We start from the raw sequence: 9,280 nt of genomic DNA, 5'->3' as shown, positions 1-9,280 counted from the left end.
AGGTGTACCGATGGATGTGGTATATTTAGATTTCCAAAAGGCATTCGATAAGGTGCCACACAAAAGGTTACTGCAGAAGATAAAGGTACGTGGAGTCAGAGGAAATGTATTAGCATGGATCGAGAATTGGCTGGCTAACAGAAAGCAGAGAGTCGGGATAAATGGGTCCTTTTCAGGTTGGAAATCGGTGGTTAGTGGTGTGCCACAGGGATCGGTGCTGGGACCACACTGTTTACAATATACATAGATGACCTGGAAGAGGGGACAGAGTGTAGTGTAACAAAATTTGCAGATGACACTAAGATTAGTGGGAAAGTGGGTTGTGTAGAGGACACAGAGAGGCTGCAAAGAGATTTAGATAGGTTAAGCGAATGGGCTAAGGTTTGGCAGATGGAATACAATGTCGGAAAATTGACCTTGGAAAAAAAAATAGTAAAAGGTAATATTATTTGAATGGGGAGAAATTACAACATGCTGCGGTGCAGAGGGACCTGGGGTTCCTTGTGCATGAACTCCAGGTCCCTCTGCACCGCAGCATGTTGTAATTTCTCCCCATTCAAATAATATTACCTTTTACTGTTTTTTTTTCCAAGGTCGATTGTGCATGAATCCCAAAAAGTTAGTTTGCAGGTGCAGCAGGTAATGAGGAAGGCGAATGGAATGTTGGCCTTTATTGCGAGAGGGATGGAGTACAAAAGCAGGGAGGTCCTGTTGCAACTGTACAGGGTATTGGTGAGGCCGCACCTGGAGTACTGCATGCAGTTTTGGTCACCTTACTTAAGGAAGGATATACTAGCTTTGGAGGGGGTACAGAGACGATTCACTAGGCTGATTCCGGAGATGAGGGGGTTACCTTATGACGATAGATTGAGTAGACTGGGTCTTTACTCGTTGGAGTTCAGAAGGATGAGGGGTGATCTTATAGAAACATTTAAAATAATGAAAGGGATAGACAAGATAGAGGCAGAGAGGTTGTTTCCACTGGTCAGGGAGACTAGAACTAGGGGGCGCAGCCTCAAAATACGGGGGAGCTAATTTAAAACCTAGTTGAGAAGGAATTTCTTTTCCCAGAGGGTTGTGAATCTATGGAATTCTCTGCCCAAGGAAGCAGTTGAGGCGAGCTCATTGAATGTATTCAAATCACAGATAGATAGATTTTTAACCAATAAGGGAATTAAGGGTTATGGGAAGCGGGCGGGTAAGTGGAGCTGAGTCCACGGCCAGATCAGCCTTGATCTTGTTGAATGGCGGAGCAGGCTCGAGGGGCTAGATGGCCTACTCCTGTTCCGAATTCTTATGTTCTTATGTTCTATGTTAAATTCCCCAGCGCGGTAACTGGCTCAGAGCGGGACTTCCTGTGGTTGGTGCAGGAAGTTCTGCCCCGGCTGCAAAATTGTGGTTACTGCCCCTCAGAGGAAGTGGAGTACAATCTCGCTGCTCCACTTTCTCTTGGGTGGGTTCCGGGATGATGCTGGGGCGCAATCGGCAGCGCTACGCAGATGCTCCATGTAACACTGACGCGGTTCAATGACACTCCCCTTCGCTTTAAGGGGAGGGCCAGTGCGCGCTCTGCTGGGCCTCTAATGGCCTCCACTAGGCATGGTGCCAAGGCCCGGACCATGCAAGGGGAGAAGAAGTTGGGCAGACTGGTGATTTGGCAAAATCGTCAAGATGGCGGCGCGGGGCGCTCCCAACCTTCCCTTTAATTTTCGCTCCGCAAGCGGATGTCTGCCGGGTTCGCGACCTGCGAGGCTGACGCTGATACCACTTGTGGCTGCCTTGTGGGGCTATATTCACCGCGGGGCGGAAAGGGGTCGGCGCGCATGCCAATGACGTCACTTGTTCTCTGCTAGCATTAAATAAATAGCTAGGGGAGCAGGGTCCTGTGCATCCATGTAAGCATGCATGCATAGAATTATGGCAGGCAAAGTACAAGTCACAGCAGGGACAACCCAATATAATAGCCAGCTGCGATTTTGACCATTCTGAGATTGGTAGTGTAATAACAAAAAGACTTGTATTTATATATCACCTCATCACATCTCTCAGAACAGTCCCAAAGCACTTCACGTAGCACGAATGACTCTGAAGTGCAGTCACTGGTGTTGTGTAGACAAAAGTGACAGCAATTTTTCATAAACAGGAAAGACCAGTTAGTTTCTTGTTGGTGATGCTGGTTGATGGAGTAGTGTTGCTCATGACACTGGGGAAACTCCCTGCTCTTCATGGGATAAGTGTTGTTCATCATTTTCTGTTTTTATTTCAGATTCCAGCATCTGCAGTATTTTGCTTTTGTGTTTGCATGGATAGGTGTCGTTCAAGGCAGCAGTATTGTGTATTATAGTCCTAATTTTGTTTTAAATGCTGTAGTTGCAAAATGCTGTATGTAAAAGTGCTGGTTGAATTTCCATAGTGTAGTTCTGCTGCCTTGGACTGCATTTACACCTTTTTGCTACATAAGTTGTTTCAATGAAATAAGAAAATATTGACACAGGCTCTGTTATTAAAAGTGTATCAAGTATGAGTGCTAGTTGAGCAATACAGGCTTTAAACGTATTATACTTTCCTACCTCGTACTGATTTGATTTGCGGGGGGAGGGGCGGGCGAGCACATTCCCTTTGTGTCAGTGAGATTACTGAGCTCAAACTTATCTCTGGTTTTCTCTGTGGAGATTGTAAAAGTTTGTTGTAGAAAGCAGAAGAACGCGCTCCTGCCCCCTTCCAAACTTCAAAAGGTGGACAAAAGCCGAACTTGTGTTATCCATTAAAGTTCGGCAGGTCTGCACACACCCCGCTCACTGCCCACCTTGTGAATGGTTGCAGCTTCACTTGACTGTGTTGAGTTATTGAAATATTACTGTGCATTGCCACCGAACCGGCGCCAACGAGCACTTTTATTTATCTTAAACATGACTGAAATCCCATTTTCTTGGAGTTTGTTGCATGTGGGCTTTGGGGAAATCTAAATCTCCCGAAGAGTTTTCACAGGACACTTGCAGTGTGCAGCCAGCCCATCGTTCTGTTCTCCTCACGGGCTAATACCGAAAGGATTTTTTTTTTGCCCACGTTACCGTTTCAGAGGGTGGCAGAATTTTTTTTTTTTGCTTACGTCAGCAGGATTGGCCCATTCATATTTTCAAACTGAAGTACGAGCAGGGCGGGCGGTAGGACCGCTCGGAAGCCTGCGTTTTGCGGTCGGGCAAGCAGCGTTACTGGGAGGAAAGAAGCTGCTAAAGTGGCATTTTCAGAGCGGGGCTTTTCCGTCTGAGTCTCGAGCACATGAATTGGGCATCTGAGCCCTGCCCAGCTTCTTTAGGAACACATGTCTTTGCAGCCTTTGTCCCAAGTGAACTTTGTGACAGTACCCGAGATCCTGCCCAGTCTGGGAGGGCTGTATGAGGCGAGTGACTGTCTGCCGGAAATCTCCCACGTCCTGATCCCGGCTCCCTCTATATTATGGTGCTGATCTCCCTCCTCCAGTCTGATGAAACGATCGCAAAGTTATCTCACAGTCTGCACAAGATGACAAGAAGACTTGGACGCAATGCTTTGGCAGCAAGACTGCAAATACTGTGTGTTTTTATCAGCGTAACTGATGCCTTTGTAGCATCGAAAGATGGTGAGATTTTTTTTTAATTGGCTCTTAGAACTCTAACTTTTGTGTATTGCTTTCTCTAGTATTTTATGCACAATGCAACCCTCTTGCTGTTGCGCCGTGCCCATTGCTGCTAATTCACTTTACTTTGAGCCATCCAATGGCCGTTAGACCATCTGGCTCCTATTTGAATTAATCAAAATACATTGGGATCAAACTTTGCTTTTGTGCACCAGATCAGTTCTACCGTTTACTGGGTATCCCGGGAGATATGCATTGAATCGACGTGATTCGTGCCCTGGACTGGTTTCCTGTCTCTTGGTTCATTTCCAGCATCAGATTATTGACTGTTGAGGTTTAGATTGCCAGGTCTAATAATTATTCTCCAGTCTAGTCGGCAACGTTTACAGTGCAACGTTTTGGTTTGTTACACTTAAATGCGTTGAATCGGAAATCTAATGACTCTTTTAAGGCGCTAGAAGTTGGAAATATTTAGCACATCGATCTTCAGTCCAACTGTTCTCATTTTAGTGTTTGTCCAGTTAACCCGTGCGCAGTGATAAAACTTGAGAACTATTCAGGATTTGACTTGCAGAAGTAACAGGAGACTTAGCAATAGCGTGACGTTTATGGCACTTTCGGATGGAAGAATACAATATACAGTGTAGACCGTTCCAGTTACTTTTGTTATCGTAATGAAATGTCAGATTAGATCATCTCTCGCCTATGTCTTCCTTCAGTGTGTGACCAGCGTTGATCAATACTTGTGTGTACTAGCCACAAGAGACCCGCCTCCAGACCGCAGTGTAAAATGTCAGTTCTCTCCCCCATCCCTCTGCCTTAATTCTCCAAAGAGAAGGCACGGTCCTTTCCTTATTCACCACAGTAAGAGTGACATTCGCTAATGTTTGAGTCCAGCGAAAGAGTATGACATTGACTTAAAACATCTTCCAGTATCCCGTGAAGTTGCTAAATTCGACAAAAGACTCCTTGTGGCACAGCTTGTTACAGAACAGAAGGCACGTTATACTTTCCTTGCTCACAATTGTATATTAAGGGTTAGCAGGAACGAGCTGGAAGTCTCCTATCTATTGAATTACACAGGCTTCATCTTTTATCAAGAGTCAAATCAAAACCTCAGCCCTCCACAGGCCATTCAGTTCATAAAATATTCCACCTTTCTTTCCTCAGTTGGATATATGATCTCAGGGCTTATCAACGAATTTGGCGTTTCATCTACAAGGCTAATTGCTTCTCCAGATCAAACAGCTGCAGTAATCAGCTGTGTTTTTTTCTTTGCACTGAAAATTAATGTAGGTTTAGAATTAGAATTGTCTCCACTTTTTTCGTCTGAGTAAAGTTGTTCAAATAATTCCACTTTGGACCTCTTTAAAGCAGAGTTCTGGACTTTGACAATATGCATGGTTCTGAATTGTTTGCACATACCCCTTTTGAAGAAGGCTATGGTTCAATTAGTTGCCCGACAAATATGTTTTTAATATTTTGCATTAGGTAGCTAAAGAGAAGGAAATATTTAATTATAGGTCATTGTCCAATTTCATTGGAAATCTACTATTAGCTGCATAGGCAGTAATGGGAACAGATGTTTTTATTTGTGAAATACAATTGGCTTTTCATTCCACTATCAGTGAGATTAATATTTAAAGAGGGAATGCCACTTTAATGTGGGGTGATGGAGCTCCACTGTGTCACAGAAGAATATATTCCCCTGACACCTGAAATGGTTACACACTGAGATAGCAGAAGCCTACCAGCAGATCGGCTGCCTGCTTTCCTAGCCAAAATATGATCTGCTTTGCAGGCATATCTAGAGAATGCAAAATAGAAACATTGGATTGCTTTGGAGAGTGAATATCATCATTTGTATTCTTTTCAACATCTCATGTTTACAAAAGAGTTAATATTAACATTAATACCCCTTTTCCTTTGGATTCTATTTCTGTTGATTTTTGAGGATTGTTCTTTAAACAGAGGATGATAGAAACATTGCCATGACACTGGCTTGTCAAGTTTTGGGGGACTATTGCTCTCTGTTAGTGACAGTTTGTTTATAACTGTGATTGCCCTCTTAAAGAGCACTGGAGAACAAATTTGGCAGAATTGTTCAGAGGGGTTATATATGGAAAGTGTTATCAGTTTTATGAATGTCCAAGATTTTGACGTTACGGCACAGCACTGACAGAAGCAGTATAGAATTTAAGGGGCTGCAGAATGATGGGGGCACTGACATACCCTACCATACTGGACATTTCCTCTATTGCCTGACTTTAGCCTTACTGACAGATCATATCTGATTGTCACTGCCACACCCAAATTGACTCCCACTCGATCAAAGCTTATTATTTGGGCTATAACAAACTAGCAGACTACTTTCATTCATTCTAGTATGGGTGTTTTATCCATAACTTAAAATTATGAATGAAACACACACTCACTCAAATACGCTGAGAGTGAATACTTGGGGACTAGAATAACTACACATAGTAGCTGATGTACGTAAGGTTCACTGAAAGCTGGGTCAGATTGGGGCAGGGTAGGTCTTCTGTTGGGAATGAGATTGGGTCAAGCAGCTGGTGTGTAATTCAGTCTGGCTGTGGAGTCATCCCTTACACATCCCCACATTTGTATCGTATGTAGCAATCACAGGTCCAGTTGAGACTCAGAGCCATTTCTCTTCCACATTCAGGCAGTAATACTGTACTTGTACTGCTTGGCTGTGATTTGGGCTATCAGATTCTGAGAGAGCAGTGTGCTTGTGTGCTTGTGTGCTTGTATGCATTTGCAGAACTCTGCTCCCTGTCTATAATTTGGAATGTTTTGAGAGCACCGGGAGGAATGTTCATGCTCTCATTCATTTAAATACACTCTGAGGTACTTCATTAAGTGTGAACAAGGTCCGACATACTCCTTGGAGTCAATGTGGGGTGGGAGAGGATCCGGGGAGAGGGTGGCAGGGGTTAAAATATTTTTAAAAAATGCATCCCTTGCCTACGTTTGTGTGCCTGTTGTCATTTCGATGGTTGCGAAAACTGTGTGGGACCCGCCTTGGAGAGGCGGGACATTTCATTATAATATTTAAATCAGGCTCCCACAGTGCATTTGGGAGCCTGATTTAAATTTATCAGTTGTCGGCCAGGTTTCCCAGATCCTGGGAAATCCAGCAGCAAAATGGAGATAGGAGCACTCAGCTGCAGAAGGTAAGTAATTTTATTTAAACACTGTTTGTGGGCCAAGAGGAATACAGAGGGCTTCCCCGCCCCCTCAAAGGAAACCTTATGCAGATCGGGTCTCTTCTTGCTGCTGCGATCGGCGATCCCCCCTCTCCCCAATCCTCAATCTCTGGCCTGCCCTGCGATCAGCCAACCAACCCTCTTCCCCACTCCAACCCTCTGTCTGCCAAACCGCCCACCCCCCCTTTCGAGTCCTTGATCTTCAGCCTGCTCTGCTATCTGCCTATTCCCTTCCCCTCACCCCCCACGAAACTACCCTTGATCTTCAGTCTGCCCTGTGATTTGCCAAAACACCCATCCCTCCCCCCACACAGCTCCCAATCTCCGGCCTGCTCCGCGATCTGCCGACGTTCTCCCTGCCCCACACCAACCCTCCATCTCTGGGTTGCCCAGTAATGTGCCAACCACCTTCACCTCCAATCCTCGATCCTGAGCTCTGATTGCTGGGGACTGTCCCCAGTGGTCGATCTGGCCGGCTGAGAAATGGAATAAAAAAATGATAATGAGGTCTTGCCGTTAAATTTGGCAGGAATTCCGCATTCTCGGGATTTCTGGGTTTGCCCCCCAGCTACCTCACTTGCACGTTCCCTCCCTGCAAACATTGGGCACTATGTCAGTTGTAGTTCACTGGTAGTACTCTCGCCTTGGCGTCAGGACGTTGTGGGTTCAAGTCCCACTCTAGAGACAGAAGAACAAATTCTAGGCTTGACATTCCAGTGCAGTACTGAGGGACTGGGGGGGGGGGGCGGGGGGCAGTGCTGTGCGATGGGGACAGGTTGGCGAAGGACCTTTGTCCTATGGATGTTTAGCGTAAGGCCCATGCTTTCGTATGCCTCAGTGAATACATTGATGATGATTTCAGCCTCTGTATGTGTGCAGACGCAGGCGTCGTCCGTGTACTGTCTTGGACCTGCCCTGGAGACGGTGCAGGTTGAACAGGTTGCCACTGGTTCTGTAGTTTAGTTCCACTCCAGCGGGGAGCTTGTTGACTGTGAGGTGGAGCATGGCAGCGAGGAAGATTGAGAAGAGGGTTGGGGCGATGACGCAGCCCTGTTTGACCCCGGTCCGGACGTGGATTGGGTCTGTAATGGATCGGTTGGTAAGGATCACGGCCTGCATGTCGTCGTGGAGCAGGCGAAATATGGTGCCGAACTTTTGAGGGCATCCGAAACGGAGGAGGATGCTCCATAGACCCTCGTGGTTGACAGTGTCAAAGGTCTTTGTAAGCTCGAAGAAGGCCATGTATAAGGGCTGGTGCTGTTCCCTGCATTTTTCTTGCAGCTGTTGCGCTGCAAAAATCATGTCCATTGTGACCCGCACCGCCTTCAGTGCGCCAGTGCAGCCTTCGGCTGCCTGAGGAAAAGAGTGTTTGAAGACCCTCAAATCGGCCGCTAAGCTCATGGTCTACAGGGCTGTAGTAATACCCGCCCTCCTGTATGGCTCAGAGACATGGACCATGTACACTAGACACCTCAAGTTTCTGGAGAAATAGCACCAACGATGTCGCCACAAGATCCTGAAAATCCTCTGGGAAGACATACGCACCAAAGTTAACTTCCTTGACCAGGCCAACATCCCTAGCATTGAAGCACTGACCACACTTGATCAGCTCCGCTGGGCAGACCACATTGTTCGCATGCCAGACACGAGACTCCCAAAGCAAGCGCTCTACTCGGAACTCCTTCACGGCATACAAGCCAAAGGTGGGCAGAGCAAACGTTGCAAGGACACCCTCAAAGCCTCCCTGATAAAGTGCAACATCCCCACTGACACCTGGGAGTCCCTGGTCAAAGACTGCCCTAAGTGGAGGAAGTGCATCCGGGAGGGCGCTGAGCACCTGGAGTCTCATCGCTAAGAGCATGCAGAAATCAAGTGCAGGCAGCGGAAAGAGCGTACGGCAACCCAGTCCCACCCACCCTTTCCCTCAACGACTATCTGTCCCACCTGTGACAGGGACTGTGGTTCTCGTATTGGATTGTTCAGCCACCTAAGGACTCATTTTTAGAGTTGAAACAAGTCTTCCTCGATTCCGAGGGACTGCCTATGATGATGATGATGATGAGGGAGTGCTGCACTGTCAGAGGTGTTGTCATTCGGATGAGATGTTAAACCGTCTGCTCTTTCAGGTGGACACAAAAGATCCCATAACACTATTTCGAAGAAAAACAGGGGAGTTATTCCTGGTGTCCTGTCCAACATTTATCCCTTAACCAACATCACTAAAAACAGATGATCTGATCATTATCACATTGCTGATTGTGAGTCTTTGGTTAGGCCACAGCTGGAGTATTGCTTGCAGTTCTGGTCGCCGTATTATAGGAAGGATGTGATTGCACTAGAGAGGGTGCAGAGGAGATTTACTAGGATGCTGCCTGGAATAGAGAATCTTAGTTATGAGGACAGATTGGATAGGCTGAGTTTGTTCTCATTGGAA

The 9,280-nt window shown here is 46.2% G+C and overlaps 1 protein-coding gene across 3 annotated transcripts in view; it reads left to right on the top strand.

The window, feature by feature from the left end:
- The first annotated feature begins 3,327 nt into the window (after positions 1 to 3,327).
- The window catches only part of LOC139260303 (disintegrin and metalloproteinase domain-containing protein 12), a 482,943-nt gene continuing 476,990 nt past the window's right edge, over positions 3,328 to 9,280 (top strand). For all 3 annotated transcript variants that reach the window (XM_070876752.1, XM_070876751.1, XM_070876750.1), the window contains exon 1: positions 3,328 to 3,619. In XM_070876752.1, coding sequence (XP_070732853.1) covers positions 3,457 to 3,619 — 163 coding nt within the window. In that variant the 5' untranslated portion in view covers positions 3,328 to 3,456. The remainder of the gene's footprint in view (positions 3,620 to 9,280) is intronic.

This window comes from Pristiophorus japonicus, chromosome 3 (genome assembly GCF_044704955.1).
Source record: "Pristiophorus japonicus isolate sPriJap1 chromosome 3, sPriJap1.hap1, whole genome shotgun sequence".
In the NCBI taxonomy this organism is placed as follows: Eukaryota; Metazoa; Chordata; class Chondrichthyes; family Pristiophoridae; genus Pristiophorus; species Pristiophorus japonicus.
This window is presented reverse-complemented; position numbering and strand designations above follow the sequence as displayed.